A 21,157-nucleotide genomic window follows, 5' to 3' on the forward strand; every position below is an offset into this window, starting at 1 on the left:
CTAGCCTCTGGCCTGCTACTCTAGCCACTGTATGTATATGACTAGTCCAGTTCAGTTTTTGGATAATGGTAAACCCCAGAATGTTGATAGTGGTGGATTCAGTGATGGTAATGCCATTGAATGTCAAGGACCATGGTTAGATTCTTCCTTGCTGGAGATGATCATAGCCTGTCAGTTGTGTGGAATGAATGTTACATGCCACTTGTCAGCCCAAGCCTGGATATTGTCAAAGTCCTGTTGTATTTAAACATGGAGTGCTTCAGCATCTGAGGAGTTGCAAATGGTGCTGAACATTGTGTGATCATCAGCCAACTTTTGTCATAGCGGAGTCTCCTATTATTACAATTCTTCAAGTCATTAATGTAAACAATTTCACTTTATACTTGTGAAAAAATATTCTAATACATATTTCTTGCTGGTTACAGAAACTCTTATGGACTTTCTGAAATTAGCTAATACTTCCTGAAGCCTAATTTGTTTGCTGTGAAAAACAGAATGCCCCTACCTTAATGCTTTATGGAATTGTTCTATTGCTTCTTCAAGGTCCTCCTTCTGATCAGGAACAAATCGATATTCAGACACATAACCTGCTGTGTGTTTATAAGGATCATAGTCTCCAAGTTCAGCTAAACAGGAAGAAAATAATATTTGATCATATTTTTGCACTCACATTTACAACCAATGTAATCAATTAGTCTTACTGTTGTACCTAGAACTGTGGGATTCATTTCATATTTACATATTTAGGTATAAATCATGGACTATGGACTTTAAGCTTTCTAATTTAAAAAACATGATGATATCTAGCTTCTCATTCAGAATGATCACTGGAGCCCAAAAGTTAACTCTGCTTTCTCTCCACAGATGCTGCCAGACCTGCTGAATATCTCCAGCAATTTCTGTTTTTGACTCATGTTTTAATTTCTAAATTAACCTCAATTGTTCCAATTGTACATTGTTTTTAAAAAATGACTTTAGATCTCATGTCTGTGATTATATCGCCACGGCAAATTGACACTTCAACACTACTACATGCAATATTTATAATGTCTCACTGTACTGGGATACGTTTGCCTGGACTTTCAGCTTCTATGCTCGTGCTACATAAAGGGAACAGGAAATTTCAGCCCCAATCCATGGTCTTCTGACTATTGTGTGTAGGAGTAGCATATGACTGATTAACAAGAGCAGTGAACAGAAACTCCAAGCAAATTATTTCTCTTGCAAATGGAATTCACTTTTCTCCACATTAGAGTTAATTTTTACAGACACGTAATTCTTATCATCATAGAAACAGTGTTCTTCATTAAAGCTCATGCAATATATATATTTTTTAAATCATTAAACTGTTAGAGTAAGACAGGCACACTTACACTGGATAGCATAAGCACCCAGTTGAGAGGCAATATCTAAAGGACAGGGCAGCCGACCTTGGAGAACATCCTGTTTGACCTGCAGAAAAAACTGATATCTAAAACGAGAACAAGAAAGTTATCAGTAAAGACATTTTTAAAGCTGAATTGCATCCAGTGCATCCACATTTTTGATAAATCAACCTATAATTGGAATACATCTGGTCAAAGCTGAGTCAGATTTTTGACAAAAGGAACTCACATAAACATTGGCTAGGATTTAAGCGCAAGAGTCTTGGCCACCAGTTGGAGATGTTGGACCAGGGTGCCCAACATTGTTTTTCTTCAGGAACCTGATGTGACTGCAATTAAGCATTTCCATGGACCATGTCAAACTTCCATCTCACCACCTGTAGAATTTAGCCCTATAAGACAGTAATTCCACCCCTAACAATCAGAAGCTAACAGTGCTTCAAATTGGACAGTGCCTCTGTGAGCAGTGGCCATTGCTGGTATTACAGTGGGGCCTTCACCAGAGTTCACCAATAGATACCTGGAGAGGCAAGTGCAGGGTGGGATCATGGTCACAGAGATGGGATTGCTTACAAGAAGAGGGGTGATAGTAGCAAGGGCAGTGGAGGTTGACTTTCTGTGGGAACCCCTTCCACATCTGATACTGTAGCAGATCATTATCGGGGACCTGTTCTTAATTCTGTGGCTGATTAAAGAATCAAATGTGTTTTCTGTGAACAAATTGCTCCAATGTCATTATCCTCACAGAGACCGTTTTGGATGTTTTAATTGGATAAGTAAAAAAGATTGCGTGGGTGAAATTTAATGACTCATGATTTCTAAACTCAAAAACCTTCTGTCTCTCCACAGTGCGTATCCCTCTATTCCCTGTCTATTCATAATTTTGTCAAAATGCCTCCACCACCTCCTCTGGTAGCCCATTCTAGGCACTTACCACCCTCTGTGTTAAAAAATGTACCTCTTTGACCTCCTTCAAACTGATCCCCTTTTACCTTAAATCCATGTCCTTAGTAAATTACAATTCTACCCTGACAAAAAGATTTCGACTATCCATTCTATCAATGTCTCTCATAATTTTGCAAACTTCTATGAGGTCACCCCTCATCCTTCAATACTCAGGTGAAAACAAACCAAGTTTGTCCAATCTCTCCTAATAGCTAATACCCTCCAAACCAGGCAATATCTTGGTCAGCCATTTCTGCTCTCTCTCCAGGAGAGTTTGGAAGCCAGGGTCTCCATGTGATCAGACAGAGGGGTGTGGTGTGGTGTGTGCCCTTAAAGGAGGAATCCAAAGGGTTTACTGGGTGGCTAGACCCTGTCCATTAATGGTGCAGTGCCAGTGGCCATGAGATGTGGTACTTAAGTGACTGCTCAATTGGTGTCAGAGCAGGAAAGCTTTCCTGCCCCAGACAGGAATAGAGGGAGAGCTTTGGGAACTCCAGTTTGGTTTAGTCATTTATAATGTAACAAGCAAAGTTCATGTTTACATCTCATTACCTTGTTATTTCTTCTTTAAGTTTACAAGGATCTTCTGCATAGAACTTTACACCAAAATATAGTGTGTATGGTGGGCCAGCTAGAAGAAAAGAAACTTTGAAATAGAATGCAATACATTTATATATTAATGTTTTTAAACTTAAACATTTTAATGCGTCCATATGTACATTAAACTACAGTATCTGGAAATACTCATGAATTGCAAGGAATAGCTTTCAATATGAAGAAAGAATGAAAAACTGTATAGAATAGGCCCTTTGGCCCACCAAGACTGTGTCTATACTTGATGCCTTCCTAAACTAAAAACATTTTATGTCAACGTGGCCCATATCCCTCTAATGCTGCCTATTCATGTGTTTGTCAAGTTGCATATTAAATATTACTATTGTATCCATCTCCACCATCTCTCTGTAGCAGTGCATTCCAGGCACTTACCATTCTGTGTACAAATCTTGCCTCTCACAGTAAGTTTAAGTTTTAAATCTATGTCCCCTAGTAGTTGACGTTTCTCTGGGAAAAAGACTCTGCCTATCCATTCTATCCATGTCTCTTATAATTTTGTAAACTTCTTTCAGGTGGCCCCCATCCTTCAACATTCAAGTGAAAAGAAGTCACATTTGTCCAATCTCTCCTCATCGCTAATACCCTCCAAACCAGGCAACATCCAGGTAAACCTCTCCAAAGCCTCCATGTCCTTCATGTTACGTGGCGAACAGAACAATATATAATCTCGAAAATGTGATCTAACTACAGTTCTATTCAGCTGCAAAATGACTTGCCAATTTTTATGCTCTATGCCCTGACCAATGAAGACAAGCATGCTATATGCCTTATTGACCACTTTTGTACAACCACTTTCAGAGAACTGTGGACCTGTACACCTAGCTCCCTCTGTTTGCTGAAGCTACTAAGGATTCTGCCATCTACTGTACAGGTCTTCCAAAATGCATCACCTCGCATTTGTTTAGATTTAAACTCCATCTGCCATTCCATAGCAAATTAATAAGACCAATTGATCAATGATGAGATCGCAATATTGTTCAAAATCATATCATCAAGTGAGTATATAGGTTCAATTAAACTTGCCTCCACCATAATTCCCAGGCAGTGCATTCCACACCCTAACGACTCACTATGTGAAAATGTTTTGTCTCACATCACATTTACTCCTTTTGCCCTGCATCTGTTTTTCTGTTTTAGGTGCTTATCAATTTCCTTTTACAGACAAAGAGCTAGTTATCCCATGATGTTTGCATTTGGTTCTGTTAGCTCCCTTTTGCTATCCTTTCATAATGGAATTCCATAGAGAAGGAAGTCTCTCAGCCAATCGAACCGATGGCAGATTCCTGCAAGACAAAATTAATTAGTCCCATTCTCTGCCCACAGAAATGTTATGGCACAGAAAGAGGCCTTTCAGCTCATCCTGTCTGCACCTGCTCTTCAAATCAGCATCATTACCTATTGCTAATTTTCTACCTATCCCCCATACCCTTGTGTATTGTTTTAATCCAAATCATCATCCAATGCCTTCTTGAATGCTTCAATTGTACCTGCCTCCACCACAGTTTCCAGGCAGTGCATTCCACACCTGAACTACTCACTACATGAAAAAGTTCTTTTCTTGCATCGTATTTGCTCCTTTTGCCTTGCATTTGTTTCTCCTCTTTAGGTGCTTATTCAATTTTCTTTTAAAAGGCACAGTTAATTCGGTCTCTGCCAATCTTTCAAGCTGTGCACTCCAGGTCAGAATCACATGCAGCGTGAAAACATTTTCCTCCTGGCACCTTTGGTGTTTCTGCCAATCACTTAAATCAGTGTCTTCTCATTCTTTATCCATCAATTGAACAGTTTTTTTCTCCATCTACTCTGCCTAAAGCCTAAATGATTTTAAAAAGTTAATCTCTCAACCTTCTGTACTCTCAGGAGAACAATCTCAACTTCATTTCTGGATCTATCCTCAAATTATTTGTACATTTCCTGTAAAGACTTCAGGTATTTCCTGAGGTTTGGTACCTAAAATTAAACACAATGCTCCACTTGAGGCAAAAGCAGTGTGTTATAACTTACTTAGTTTAGCATTATATACTTTTGTTTAAAAAGCCATGATCCCATCTGCTTTATCAACAAACTTTTCCACTTGTCCAGTCTTTTCAACAATTTAAGCACATGAACTCTCCACGTCTCCCTGCTCCTACACAAGTCTTTAGAATCATATACTCTGTTTTATATTTCTCGTGCTTCCCATGGGAATTCATTTCGCATTTCTCTGCATTAAAATTTCCACTTATTCAATCAGTTATATGCTTTATGTCTGTGACTATCCTCCTCATGGTTCACAACAATAAATTTCATAAGATAATGATCATAAGAAATAAGAGTACGAGAAATCCTTTTTTCTGATCCAAGGAGGTTGAACACCACTCAATGGCCAATCTGATTCTGACCATAACTCCATTTTTCTGCCTACTGTACCCCTCCCTTGCACCCCCATTAACTTGATGACCTCATCAATCGGTCTTGAAAATATTCAAAGTTCAAACCTCCATTGCTCTTTGTGGAAGAGAACTCCAAAGCCTGATAATACTCTGATGAGAGAAAACAAATTCCCCCTCATAATAAAGAATCCCATAGATGAGAGTGACCATAACATGACAGAATTTCAAATTTCATTGAATTGAAATTTGAAAATGGACATCTAAAAGTGATGTCATAAGCATAAAGATTGGCAATCAATGGGTTTTCTAAAAAAAAATCCCTTTCATGGGATTTGGGCATTGCTAGCAACCTTGATTGTCCTTGGATTTAGTGGCATGCTAGGCCATTTCAGAAAGCAATTAACAGTCAATCACATTGAATACACATGAAGATAAATTGTACTCGAAAGGTTAGGACAACAGCAAGATGTCAGGGAAGCAGTGACAAACACTTAAGATAGTTCACAATTTTAAACAAAAATGTATTCTATTGAAAAGGAAAAACTCTATCAAAGGATGCCTTATTCATATCTAACTAAGCAAGTAAAGGATGGTATCCCATTGAAAGAAAGGGCATAGAATTTTGTGAGGATTATTGGTAGACCAAAAGATTAGAAGCATTTCAAAAACCAGCAACTAATAAAGTAAGAAGTGGAGTATGAGAAAAAAAAACCCAGCAAGAAATTGAAAACAAATGGTAACAGTTTTCATGTAAAATAAAAAAGAAAGGAATAGCTAAAGTGAGCCTTACTTCCTTAGATGGAGAGACTTACAAATTGATAATGGAAAACAAAGAAATTGCATCAACTTTGACTAAATATTTCATACTCATCTTCACAGTAGAAGAGGCAAAATGCATATCAGTGCTAGTGGAAAATGAAGAGGCAAAATGGAGGGATGAATTTAAAACAATCATAATCATTGAGAAAACTAATTGGACAAAAGGATTACTAGTGGGTGGCACGGTAGCACAGTGGTTAGCACTTCTGCCTCACAGCGCCAGAGACCCGGGTTCAATTCCTGCCTCAGGCGACTGACTGTGTGGAGTTTGCACATTCTCCCCGTGTCTGCGTGTGTTTCCTCCGGGTGCTCTAGTTTCCTCCCACAGTCCAAAAATGTGCAGGTTAGGTGAATTGGCCACGCGAAATTGCCCGTAGTGTTAGATGCAGGGGAAGTGTTAGGGGAATGGGTATGGGTGGGTGCGCTTCGGCGGGTCGGTGTGGACTTGTTGGGTCGGAGGGCCTGTTTCCACACTGTAAGTAATCTAATCTAGTCCCTGGAACTGATGGTTTGCATCATTAGGTCTAAAAAGAAGTCGATTCAGAGATAGTGGATGCATTTGGTTCTAATCTACCAAAATTCCCTTGATTCTAGAAAGGTGTAGTGGCTTGGAAAACTACAAACTCAACATATAATATAATCCAGGTAGAGACAAGTAACATTTAAAAAGAAGGCCACACACGTTGTTATAAACAGTTGAACTATGCCATAAAAAACAAACTCTATTGTATATAAAAGACATAAACAAAACAAGCACTATTAACCTAACAACATGGCTAGATATTATGCAGATACTATTACTTATTTCCTCCAAAGTGTCTTTTACTTTATGATATATTAGAGATATTTGCTTGTCTGGACCACCTAAATATGTGCTTCAGTTTGCTAGCAAGTACTTTAATTCTTATCAGTTGTAGGTCTCCTCATAGGTTTAAACAATGTTAGAATTAGAATTACATATAATTGTCATGTGTACTCAAATACAAGGATACAGGAGAGCAATGAAAAGTATAGAAAGTCACCATTCGTGGCGCCATCTTAGGTACAAAGTCTTAGGTATAAAGGAGAAAAATAAAGAAATACAGTTACAGTCTCTCCATGCTGGGCTTTCATCATGAGGGCACTCTCCCCCCACACTGTGCCCACACTCTTCCCCGCACTGGGGCCACACTCTCCCCCCGCACTGAGCCCTCACTCCTGAGGAAGGCACACTCTCCCCCGCACTGAGTCCTCACTCCCAAAGAGGGCACACTCTCTCACATTGAGCTGAGTTCCTTACCACCAACCGCCATCTGGGCCGACCAGACACTTCACCACCAACCATCGCAGTCCCCCTGGCCCCAGCCACTGCCAGACATATTTATTCTATTCTTTCATTCAAAGAGAGCATCACTGATTTGGCTAGCATTTACTGCCCAACCCTAGTTGCTGGATTCCAGATTCTGATGCTATCGCCACCGCTGCCTCCATGACTGTGCTCTCCCCAGAAGGTATGTGAAAAAAAACAAACTAAAGAAATTTTAAAAATAGAAAAATAGAGGAGAAAAGAAGAAAGAAAAGGAAAAGCAGACAGTGAACAAACTCCAGGCTCAAGAGACCTCACACTGTCTATCCTGTCACTGTTATTTTACTGTGCAGCACCATTTGCAGATCCTCAGATACTGAAACAGTCCATATCCAAATGCCAGACCTGGACAGTGGCAAGTAACATTTGCACCATACAAATTCCAGGTCGTGATCATCTTCAAGAAGGAAGATGGTCCCCTTGACATTTTATGGTATTACCATTACTGAATCCTAAATTATCAACACTGTGGAAATTACCATTGACCAGAAACTGACTGGATTAGTCATCTAAGTACTGTCGTTAGAGGAATGGATGAGAGGATAGGAATCCTGCAGTGAGTAACTCATCTCCTGACACCCCAAAGTCTGTCCACAAAGCACAAATCAGAAGCTTGTAGGAACACTTCCCACTTGCCTGGATATGCTTACCTGCAAAAACACTCAAGAAACTTGACACCATCTAGGATAAAGCAGTCCATTTGACTCAGACCACATCCAGAACATTCGTTCCTTCCTTTGCTGATGCACAGTAGCATCAGTGTGTACAGTCTGCAAGATGCACTGCATAAACTCACCAAGGCTCCATTGGCATCATCACCTTTACAATTTAGAAGAATCATGGCAGCAAACACATTCAGTAGCTGCAAGTTCCCCTCTATGCTGTACAGCAACCTGACTTGGAAATATATTGCTGTTGCCTCAGTGACACTGGGTCAAAATGTTGGAACTTCTCCCTAATGGCACTGTAGCTCTTCCTACAATAAATAGACTGCAGTAGTTCAAGAAGGCAGCTCACACCACCTTCTCAAGGGCAACTAGGGGTGGGCAATAAATGCGAGCCTAACCAGTGATGCCCACATTATATGAATGAATAGAAAGGTAAAAACAATGACTGCAGATGCTGGAAACCAGATTCTAGAGTAGAGTGGTGCTGGAAAAGCACAGCAGTTCAGGCAGCATCCGAGAAGCAGGAAAATCGACATTTCTGGCAAAAGCCCTTCATCAGGTATTCCAGCACCACTCTACTCCTGAACGAATAGAAACAGCTGGCTCAAAGGTAAAAGACAGAGGGTGGTAGTGAAGGGTTGTTTTTCAGGCTGGAGGCCTGTGACCAGTGGAGTGCCACAAGGATCGGTGCTGGGTCCTCTACTTTTTTGTCATTTACATAAATGATTTGGATGCGAGCATAAGAGGTACAGTTAGTAAGTTTGCAGATGACACCAAAATTGGAGGCGTAGTGGACAGCGAAGAGGGTTACCTCAGATTACAACAGGATCTGGACAAGATGGGCCAATGGGCTGAGAAGTGGCAGATGGAGTTTAATTCTGATAAATGCGAGGTGCTGCATTTTGGGAAAGCAAATCTTAGCAGAACTCATACACTTAATGGTAAAGGTCCTAGGGAGTGTTGCTGAACAGAGACACCTTGGAGTGCAGGTTCATAGCTCCTTGCAAGTGGAGTCGCGGGTAGATAGGATAGTGAAGAAGGCATTTGGAATGCTTTCTTTTATTGGTCAGTGTATTGAGTACAGGATTTGGGAGGTCATGTTGCAGCTATACAGGACACTGTTGGATATTGCATGCAGTTCTGGTCTCCTTCCTATCGGAAAGATGTTGTGAAACTTGAAAGGGCTCAGAAAAGATTTGCAAGGGTGTTGCCAGGGTTGGAGGATTTGAGCTATAGGGAGAGGCTGAACAGGTTGGGGCTGTTTTCCCTGGAGCGTTGGTGGCTGAGGGGTGACCTTATAGAGGTTTGCAAAATTATGAGGGGCATGGATAGGGTAAATAGACAAAGTCTTTTCTCTGGGGTCGGGGAATCCAGAACTAGAGGGCATAGGTTTAGGGTGAGAGAGGAAAGATATAAAAGGGACCTAAGGGGCAACTTTTTCACACAGAGGGTGGTACGTGTATGGAATGAGCTGCCAGAGGAAGTAGTGGAGGCTGGTACAATTGCAACATTTAAAAGGCATTTGGATGGGTATATCAATAGGAAGGGTTTGGAGGGATATGGGCCGGGTGCTGGCAGGTGGGACTAAGATTGGGTTGGGATATCTGGTTGGTATGGACGGGTTGGACCAAAGGGTCTGTTTCCATGCTGTACATCTCTATGACTCTATAACTAACTAAGAAAGAGGCATTGCTGAAACTGATTCTGGGGAATTAGGTGGACAAAATTGGCCCATGTATATGGGACAGGAAATTTAAATTAGTAACAGAAAAGAGGAAAGAATAATTTGAAGTAGAACTTCAATATTGTACAAGGGCTTAATTCAATGGTTTGAGAGGGGATCTAGCCTAGATAAAATGGAATCGAAGTTTGACAGGAAAAACTTTAACAGAACAACGGCTGATACTTAAGGGACCGTTTCAGATACAGGCAAGGTACATTGCAATACAGACCAAAGGTAAAGGAGCGAAACTAATTCACTAGATGATGAGGCACATAGAGAATATAACGAAACACTAAAAGAGCACGTATGATGCATGTCAAGTAAATGCTTTGAATGAGAAACAAGCCAAATTCAATTAGTTGAGAGGAGAGGTGGAGTGAAAGAAAAAGGCTGGCAAAAAGAATATGAGAATAGATTTGGCAGCTCTAATAAAAATGAACCCAAAATCTTCTATTGGCATGTAAAAAGTAAGCAGGTACATCCCATTGGTTACAAAGGGAGGTGCAATGCAAAGCTAGATTTTTTCATGAGTATTTTATATTTAAATAGTGTTTTGTTTTACAAAGGAAGAGGATGCTGACAATATTTCAGAAGAAGCATAAGATCACCCACTGCCACCTCAACCATGGCACAAAACTTGCCTCCAGGTTAAAATCTAAACATTGATGAATATTACGCACATCTCTATCTTTGTCTCCCTTTGTAGCTTTAGTTTACTACCATTACCTAAACAAGATGGTGAATGGGCAGGATTCAGCAATTATTGGAGATGTGTCTAGTGATTGTATGAGTTCTCTGTTTGGAGATGTTAATCTAGTCTAATCAAGGAGTTCTGGTTGACATGAATGTGTGAAAGTCATGGATATTGAAAGGCTGAATGCCTGACTTATGACAGGCAGTGCTATTGTCAAAGGCTATGCATTTGTAAATAAAGGGTGATTGGTGATGGGATGCTGTAATTTCAATGTGCAACCGCTATCTGCATAGACTCCATTTCCAATTTCCTCTTCCTTCCTGTGTTTGAAGTATTCAGCCCTACACTGCAGTTTCCCCTGTTCTTAGAGGTAAGCGTCAGAATATAACCGATGGAGAATAGTTCCTATAAAACTGCCTTTTAATGCTGTGGCACAGTTTACTGACAGACCACTTCCAACATGAATTTCAACTTAATTTACACTGACCTTCAGATTACCTCCATATTTCATTTCTAGAAGACAGAAAACCAATTTATTTCCACGTGAACTAGAAGCAGGGAGATACAGATTAAACCAGAATGCTGTCATTCTGCAGGAAGTGCTCAAAACCAAGTAATGATTCAAAGCAACTTGTAGAAATATTGATATTTAGTTGTAGTTGTGACTTGAAAGTAGGATCATTGTGGGTTGGAAGCCTCAGCCAGAGAGTTTTAGCTTCTTCTTTTGTATTGGGGGGAATGTGAAAATAAAAAATTTGCTTTGCCACTCATTTAGTATGAAATGGCTCCTTTCACTAACATGCACAGACTGGATTCTAATTAAGATGCAGCTGCACAGCACAAGCCCCTGAATGTGGAAGTGTTTTACAAATATCTTGTGTTAGAATTCAGACAACAATCTTTTTCATTTTGGAACAAAAGGGCTTACATTTCAGAAAGTGGTATAGTTGAGTGATATGAGACACTGAATTAAGACACAGTGTTACACATTCAACTTCAGTGATGTCAGAAGAACACCTGTACCATGACAATTTGAAACCATAAATATTTTGTAGCAGACATTACTTAGACAGTAGAGTTAAAGATTGCATAGCGGGAGATCCAAGATGGCGGCGATCTAGGAAGATCACATTGCACACCACCACACGGCAGCACAAGTGGGACGAAGTTGTAATCCATCCTACCGGATCACTGCAATATACTGGGACTCTGGAAAGATTGTCGAGTCCCAGGAAACTGTCAGAGAGCAATTTACCTCAGTTTTCACCGTCTGGGATGGCCAAAGAAGGGAGAAGCTATGTCAGAGGGCAGACCCGCAGCTCAGCCTGCAGGATTCTTGGACTCGATTATCTACCAGGTCCTGGTAAGGGAGCTCAGAAAATCTTGCAAGATGTTGGGCAAGCAGATAGAGGTGAAGCTGGCCCCGATCTCTATTCTGCTGCAGAATCATGAAAAGCAGCTGGGAGACCTGGAGAAATGAATGGATGAGGTAGAACACAGAGTCACAGTGGTGGAAGCTGATACCAATTCCTCCAAGGATAGGAGACACAGGTCCGTAATTTGCTTGACCAGGTTGATGACCTCGAGAACAGGGGCAGAGGGAAAAATATTCAGATCGTCGGTCTGCCGGAAGGTAAGGAAGGTGAGTGATGGGTGAAATTTATTGAGGGCTGGTTGCCGGAATTGCTTAACTTGGAAGCTGGAAAGAGAAGCTCAAAGATTGAGAGGGCTTACTGGGTCACGGTGCGGAGGTCAGGTCTGGACCAACGTCCTCATCCTGTCTTGGTACAGTTTCATCACTGTAGAGATAAGGAGAGAATCGTGGAAGCTTCCAGAATCCAGGGGAAGGATCCAGAAGCCCTAGCTTATGATGGCTCTCAGATCATGTTCTTCCAGGACTTCTCAGCAGTGATGATCCGGAAAAGGAAATCTGCTGACAGCATCAAGAAAAGACTGAGGGAGCTCAGGATCCAGTACTCTCTGAGGTATCCAGCAGTGCTTCAGTTCACCTTAGATGGATCTGTACATCTCTTTGACACGTTGGAGAAGGCAAGAGACTTTGTGGACAAATTAACTTCATCTAAACAATTTAGTATGTACAAATAGTAGTGTTGTTTGGGTATGTCTCTACTTTCTTTAAAAAAAGTAAGTCCGGTCGGGGCTTGCTTTTCTTTTTTTTATTGGCAATAATTTGGTCTAAACTATGCTCAGGAGTGGTTGGGATGTGTACTTTCAATTTCTAAGTTAATTTATACCAAAGGATGGGTCGGGTACTTACCTGGAATGTGGTGTACCTGGAATATCAAGGGGAGTCACTCACCAATTAAGAGGAAAAAGATACTCTTGAGTCTTAGAAAGGAAAAAGTGGATATTACTTTACTACAGGAGACACACTTAGATGATAGGGAGCATTTGAAACTACAGCAAAATGGCTTTGATCGGGTTTACTTTTCTTCTTTTAATATCAGTAGTAGGGGAGTAGCTATATTGGTTAGGAGGAATCTCCCATTTAAGTTACTACAGCATGTTAAAGACACACATGGGAGGTTTGTAATCCTCAAAGCCCTGCTAAACGGGGAAGAATATGGGTGTTTTAAATGTTTACTGCCCTCCAGCCCATCCCCTCAAATTTCTGGTTGATGTGTTCTCTAAATTGATCAGTCTCGAGTCCCAGCATATCATTATAGGGGAGATTTTAATTTTCTTATGGATCCCATGGCAGACAGGTTGCCCAAAGGCCCCCCAGATACCCTCTGTACAAAATAAACAATTAGTGGATTTGTGTGTGGAGTTAGGGTTAGTGAACGTCTGGAGGCATCTCCACCCTACAGGCAGGGATTTTACGTCTTTTTCCAATTCACTCAGATGTCACACCAGGATTGATTCTTTTCTGACCCCCGTGGCAACCCTGGACTTGGTGGCATCACCATCTCTGATCATGCTCCAGTGTACCTATTGGTTCAGATTAAGGTCACTATAGTGGGCCTGAGGCATTGGCAAATGGATTCCTTTATCCTTTAGATAATACATTTGTGGAGTACTTCTCCAAGGAATTTTGGGCATTCCTAGACATTAACTCAGGCTCGGATGGTAGCCCATCCTTCCTTTGGGAAACTGCCAAAGCATATGCCAGGGGGTTAATTATCTCCTACTCTGCCAGCAGGAAACAATAGAAGAGCAGGCAGCAATGTTTCCTCCAAGCACGACTGAAGGCAGCCGAGAAGGCTTACTTTGACAGGCCCTCGTTGGTCAAGCCACCGACGTTTACGGCGCTACGGTCTGCATTGAATTCCATGCTCACACAGACAGCAAAGAAGGAGCTTACTTTCACAAAACAAAGGTGATATGAGCATGGTGACAAACTGAGCAAAGTACCGAGTGTATCTCGCCAGGAAAAGGAGTGGTCTTCAAGCCATTACAACGGTTAGGTCTGGAAACCTAACATGTGATTCCAAAAAGATTAATGTAGCATTCCAGAGATTTTACTCTGAATTATACCAATCTGAGGTTTGTGAGGAGGGGCAGGCCAAGATGGAGTCCTTTTTCAAGGATCTGGAGTCCTGGGTGTGACCCCCAAACAAGAGTCTTTTTCAATGCCCCCTTATAAGAGCAAGAGGTGCAGGAGGCTATGAAACAGCTTCAGAGTGGAAAGCTGCCCAGTCCTGATGGACTTTCCATCAAATTCTATAAGGAAGTTATAAGCATATTGTCAGGCCTAATGCTCAACTTGCTTATTGACTCATACAGCCATGATTGTCTCCTGCCACCTCTCAGAGAGGCCAGTATTTCGCTTATTCTTAAAAATGGGAAGGTCCTGGAGACCATGCTTCTTACAGGCCCATTTCACTCTTAAATGTTGACTTTAAGATCCTCTCTAAGTCTCTTGCGTTAAGGCTGGAGACTGTGTTACTTTCTATTGTTAAATAGGACCAGACGGGCTTCATAAAGGGCTGCAGTTCCTCCAATAATGTTCGGAGGCTGCTTAATGTAATTCAAGCATGTCAACAACAGTCCATACTGGGAATGGTGATTTCTCTAGACGCAGAGAAGACATTTGACCGAGTTGAGTGGCACTACCTTTTTTATACTCTAGAGCAGTTTGGCTAGGGTGAAGCCTTTATAAGATGGGTAAAGGCTCTCTACAGCGACCCTCTCACTGTGGTCATCACCAATGGGGTATGATCAAGCAATTTTAATATTTTTAAGGGCAGTCAGCAGGGCTGTCCCCTTTCGTCACTGTTTTTTACATTGGTGATTGAACCATTGGTGGAGGCCTTTCGTAGGGATCCTAATGTATCGGCTCCAGAAATGGGGTCAAAATTAAGTAAGGTTTAGTTGTACATGGACGATGTCCTCATTTATTTGTCAAATTCAGCAGTTTCAGTGCCTTGCGTGATACAATGCATCAGCTCATTTGGCACCTTTTCGGAGTACAAGATTAATTATTATAAAATAGAGGCTATGTGAAGTCTTACGAAGGTGCTAGGTATTGAAGGCGAATCTCGATTCCCATTTAAGTGGTCAAAAGGGGGTTTTGTGTGTTTGGGCATATTGATCACTGCAGTTTTTGATCGGTTGTTTAAAGCTAATTTTGTTCAACTATTCAACAAAATCAAACAAGACCTTCAAAGATGGGAGACACTTCCAGTCGTATGGTTAGGTCAGACAGCTCTTATTACGATTAATATTCTCCCCCTTTTGTTACTCTATATGGAGGCTCCCCCTGATTTTCGAGAAGCAAACGTTCAGGAGACTGAACGGCTGGTCCAACACTTTTACTTGGCATTGTAAGCGGCCTCTTATTAAATTTGCTAAACTGTAATTGCCTCACAGACTTGGGGGAGTGAATCTCCCGGACATTAAAAAATATCAACTAAGCTCGCTTTTATCTTACTTGAGTGATTGGGCTTGTGGGGACCCTTTTTCAATATGGTTAGATATTGAAAATTCTCAGTCAAAGTGCCCACTTACGTGTATGCTGTTTTTGGACAAAATAAGGACAGTTAAGGAATATTGCTACAACCCAATAGTTACCAATACTGTTAAAGCATGGAGGGCAATACAGCAGAGGCAAGGCAATATTGGCAAAACATCTTTTCTTACACCTATAGTGGCTATGCCAGGTTTTCAACTGGGGATGATGGATTCAGGATTTGAACATTAAACAGCTAGGGGTGTGTCTTGCTTGGGTGATTTTTTTGAGGGAGACTCAATAATGCCTTTTGATCAGTTAGCATGGAAATACGAGCTATCTAGCAGGGACCTCTCTTTTTTCAAGTTAGGGATTTTATTCCAAAAAAAGACTACACTTTTGACTGATGCCTACAAATCCAAAAAGAGAGGAGGGTGCTCCGTGCTAAGAGTACACTTTCTGTCAGCATTTTATATCATCAACTGGAGGGCAGCCCCTTAGATGAGTTCAATCAACTCTGCAAGGTGTGGGAGAGAGAGCTAGGCGTTGAGGTTGCCTCAGTGACATGGGAAGACATTTGGGAAAATGCAAGAAAGGTATCAATTTGCAATAGGACCCATGCTTTACAGTTGAAGATTCTCCACAGGGTCCACTTGACTCCGGATCATTTGTCAAAATTTAAACCAAGAGTATCTTCAACATGCCCAAAGTGTAAATCTAGTATGGGCACTCTTACCCATTGTCTCTGGTCCTGTGGTAGGCTTCAAACATACTAGAGCACTGTGGCAGGTGCAATGGAGAGGATTTTGGGTGTAAGGGTGGAGAAAGACCTGATCTTCTTCTTCTTGGCCTGCCCAGTGTATTCCCTTGTAGATGCGCAGAAGAAAAATCTTTTTAACATCCTCACTTTCTGCGCAAGAAAGAATATCATGCTAGGTTGGGTGTCCAAAAATCCCCTGGACCTGTTGGGTTGGCGTACGATTGTTATGGAGAATATCCCCTTGGATTTTCTTACAAGTATGGCACACCACAAAAATTGAGAATTTCTATATGACATGACAGCCCTTTTTGGACAACCTGGACACAGATTTGTCTGCCACAATAATGAGGGATTTTATATAGCTGTAATGATTGGATTTGTAAAGCACAATATCCAGAGAGGGGGAACTGCGAACGTATGAATATGTGAAAAGTAATGCTCTTGATATTCAATAGTTAGTGTTTTGTTTGCTGAGCTATATTATTATTTATTATTTTGTTGTTAGTTATTATTTATTTAGTTAGGTAGTTAGTTGGGGTCTTTTATACATTTTGATATATTTATACATTTGTCCGTGGGGCGGTTTGGGTTTTTAAAATTTTTTTTTTGGTGTTCTTTCTTTGTATTGTTTTGAATTGTATTGTTTTCTATTTGTTGTAATATTTTTAAAAACTATTTTTCAATAAAAGTATATACTTTTTAAAATGCATAGCATTAAATCCTGAAAAGACTCAAAGAACATCCGAAATACAGAATCCCTACAGTGTGGGAGCAGGCCATTTGGCCCATCAAGTCCACACTGACCCTCTGAAGAACATGCCATCCAGGCCGATCACTCTCCCCTGTAACCCTACATTTCCCATGGCTAATTCACCCTGCCTATATATCCCTGGGCACACTGGGCAATTTAGCATGGCCCATCACCTAACCTCATGAAGATGTCATGGATTATGAGGTATTAATGACAGGTTAAGGATTTGCACATTGGGAAAGTGAGGCCTGCACCCTTGGGATGATTACATCTGAACCATAATGGGACCAGTGTTCTTGTTAACTTTGGAACTAGGAAAGTACCGAGTATTTTAAAGTAAACAGTGGAAGCAAATGTGGAAAGATGTGATACATCAAAGAGAAGAAACAGGGTAAGTGAGGAAAATAATAAGATGGGAAATGAAGATCAGGGAATAACTGGAAGAGGTAGAAAAAGAAAATCTAGGAATGCCCCAACAATATATGCTAGCTTTTCCAAAAGTAACAAAAAGACAAAACCTGTTTTACAGCATTCATAATTAATTGATAGTGCAATTTCCAGTAAATAAATGTGATCTGGTAACTATTACAGAGACATGACTTCAGGATGATATGAATTGGGAACTGAATATTGAGGGGTATACAATATCCAAAAAAACTTAAAGCTATGTAAATGTGGATGGGTAGCACCGTTAATAAAGGATGACATTTGTGTAATAGAGATATACTAAGTTCAGAAAATTAAGATGTGGTATCAGTTTGAGTGGAAACGAGGAATAGAGGAGAAAGAACTCACTGGTGAAACTGAGCCAGTAGACATCCAATCACAAGGTAGGATGAAGAATACAAGAAAAAATATTGACTGCTTGTGGTAAGGGAATATCAATAATCATGGGGGAATTAATCTAAACATAAACTGGAAAAATCAGATTGGCACTAATAGCTTGGATGAGTAATTAATAGAATGTTTTTGAGATAGCACATTTTGAAACGAACCAGAGGGGAGATTTATATTGGACTTAGTATTGTGTCATGACCAGTCCACACTAACCGTGTCCCCAAACTAAATTAGTCCCACCTACCAGCACCAAGCCCATATTCGTCCAAACCTTTCCTATTTGTGTACTTATCCAAATATCTTTTAAACATTGTACATGCATCCACCACTTTTTCTGTTCAAGACAAAATAATTGCAGATCCTGGAATCCAAAGTAGACAAGCAGGGGGCTGGAAGAACATAGCAAGCCAGGCAGCATCAGGAGATGGAGAAGTCGACATTTCAGGTATAACCTTTCTTCAGGAACAGAGGTGTGGTAGGGGGACCTGCAGATAAAGGGTGGGAGTAAGGGTTTTGGGTGGGGAGAGAGGTGGAGTGGTGAGGTCGTGATAAGTGAATACAGGTGGTGGGTGCAACCTGGTTGGTTGATGGGAGAAATGAATCAGATTGGTAGCTGGAAGGAAGGGTCAGTCAAAGGGATGGAAGGGAGGAGGCGGGGCTGGATAGGGAGTCATGGGTGGATGAGAAGGTTATTTGAAACTTAAGGACTCAATATTAAGTCCTCCAGGCTGTAGGCTTCCCAGGCAGAAGATAAGGTGTTGCTCCTCCAGTTTGCGGTCTGATTCACTGTGGCAATGGAGGAGACCGAGGAAGGACGTGTTGGAAAGGGAGTGGAAAGGGCCGGTGACCAGGGGGTCAGGTCAGCCACTGTGAGCCCAGCTGACATGCTCCGTGAAACATGCCCTTAGTTAACATTTGGTCTCACCGATGTAGAGAAGACCAATCAGGAGCACTGGGTACAGTAAACTAGGTTGGAGGAAAGGCAGGTGAACCTCTGTCTCACGTAGGGGCCCTTGATGGAGATGAGGGAGTGTTGGCAGGTTTTGCATATTTTATGTTTGCAGGGGAAGATACAGGGTGGTTTAGGGGTGTCGGTGGAGAGGGTGGCGTGGACCAAGGTGTGGCGAAAGGAATGGTCCTTGCAGAAGGCAGAGAGAGGTGGAGAGGGGAAGATGTTCTTGTTGGTGGGTATAGTTGGAGTTGACGGAAGTGTTCGAGGATGATAAGTTGGATGTGTAGACTGGTGAGGTGAAAAGTGAGGATAAGGATGACCCTGTCTTTATTACATTTGGGGTAGGGGTTCATCTTCCACATTCTCTAGCATACAAACCACTCTGTGTAAAAAAGTTGCTCCCCATGTCCTTTTCATATCTTTCTTCTCTCACCATAAAAATACGCCTCCACCTGAGGAAAAAGACCCTTACCATTCACACTATCTATGTCCCTCCTGACTTTATAAACCTCAGCAGGATCACCACTCAATCTCCTACGCTCCAGTGAGAAAAGTCCCAGTCTTTCCAGCCAATCACATTCTAAGCTTACAATTTCCCTTTTCATCCATGGTTCCTGAATCCTGCCATTCCTATCATATACAGGAATAAGCTGGGAAGTACTAATCTTATTATGATGTAGATACAGGAAATGTTGTTCTGTTTAAGCAATACCCTTATAGGCCTAACCCTCCAAAATAGGCACAAGTTCAAAAGAGATTGAAAGCCTGCTCAAAGACATTATAATCAGTGATTTGCAGTGAATGGAGCTCACCTATAATAGTGGTACCAAAACTAGATGGTACCCAATGGTTATGTGTGGACAATCGCAAAATCAATACAGTTACAAAATCTGATTCATATCCTATTTCACATTTAGAAGACAGTATTTAGAAGGTGTGACAAGCAACTTATATTTCTAAGTTGGATTTACTGAAAGATACTAGCAGGTACCTTTATCCAAAAGAGTGAAGGAAATTCCAGCTTTTGTGATGCCAAATGGAGTGTACCAGTTTAAAGTCAAAGAACAAAAGAGAAGTACAACACAGGAGCAGGCCCTTCGGCCCTCCAAGCCTGTAACAATCATCATGCCCTAACTAAACTAAAAAAAACCTGCACTTATACAGTCCATATTCTTCTATTACCTCCATGTTACCATTAAATGCCTCTTAAATGTCGCCAATGTGCCTGCTTCCTCCACCTCTTCTGGCAGTGTGTTCCAGGCTCCTACCAAACTCTTTCTGAAAAACTTCCCTTAAACTTTTCCCATCTGACCTTGAACCTCTGCCCCCTTGTAACTGAGACTTCATCCTTGGGACAAGCCTCTTACGATCCACCCTATCTATGCCTCTCATAATTTTGGAGACCTCTATCAGGTCTCCTCTCAGCCACTATCTTTCCAGTGAAAACAATCCTAGTCTTTTTAACCTTTCCTCATAGCCAATGGCCCTGCGACCAGACAACATGCTGGTGAACCTTCTCTGCACTCTTTCCAAAGCTTCCATATCCTTCTGGTAGCATAGTGACCAAAACTGCACACAATACTCCAAATGTGGCCTAACAAAATTTTATGTTGCTGCAACTGCTACAAAAAAAATGAAAAGTTATAAAAATACAGACGTACAGAAAAGGAGAAATAATATCACATTATTATATTACACTAACCTTAACAATAAACTGCCTACTACTCTTCAAGATACGATCATCTCGTATTTACTTAATTTAACTCAAATTAATATAAACTCAAATTTATGAAATAGCACTAAATTAAATTATAATCCAATAAAATTAAATTACATTGCATTGCACTACGTTACATTACTCCACTCACTGCACCTCCACTGAAGCTCCTGTCCATGGGAGCGACAATTATTATACCTGTATTTAGTAGGCCTCCCCTGCTCCCCCCACCCAACCTCACTCCCCTCCCCACCGCCCCACCCCCACTGTCCCTGGGCTCTCATATACGGTCATCATGGCTATATAAAGGCCCTAATCAGTATCACCAATAGGTCCATGTCTATGTAATTTAGAAAGGGCTGCCATGTCCTATAAAATTGCTCTGTTCCATGGCACACCATACTTGTCAGATAAACTTGGTGGATGTGCTCCATCACAGGTCTGCACCACCCTGCAAGACCTGAAAGTTTTTCTAATATCCAATTCATTAGAATGTTCTTCCTCGCACAATGTGTAAGAATGTTAAATAACCTCTCCCCATGCTCACCCAAACAGGGCAGGTTCGGCAGTCCCAAAAGAAGGGATACTGGATCCTCCTTAACTTCAATTCCCAGGATCTTCTCCAGCTCATTCACTATGGTGCCCCAGTATCCGCAAATCTT

General features: G+C 41.2%; 1 protein-coding gene across 4 annotated transcripts in view; it reads right to left on the minus strand.

Annotated features, from left to right (window-relative positions):
* Positions 1-21,157, minus strand: part of epb41l4a (erythrocyte membrane protein band 4.1 like 4A) — a 338,117-nt gene that overhangs the window by 147,574 nt on the left and 169,386 nt on the right. For all 4 annotated transcript variants that reach the window (XM_072583689.1, XM_072583685.1, XM_072583687.1 and 1 more), the window contains 3 exons: positions 2,883-2,961; positions 1,374-1,471; positions 506-626 (listed from right to left, as the gene is read on the minus strand). In XM_072583689.1, coding sequence (XP_072439790.1) covers positions 506-626; positions 1,374-1,471; positions 2,883-2,961 — 298 coding nt within the window. The remainder of the gene's footprint in view (positions 1-505; positions 627-1,373; positions 1,472-2,882; positions 2,962-21,157) is intronic.

This window comes from Chiloscyllium punctatum, chromosome 2, assembly GCF_047496795.1.
Source record: "Chiloscyllium punctatum isolate Juve2018m chromosome 2, sChiPun1.3, whole genome shotgun sequence".
Lineage (NCBI taxonomy): Eukaryota > Metazoa > Chordata > Chondrichthyes > Orectolobiformes > Hemiscylliidae > Chiloscyllium > Chiloscyllium punctatum.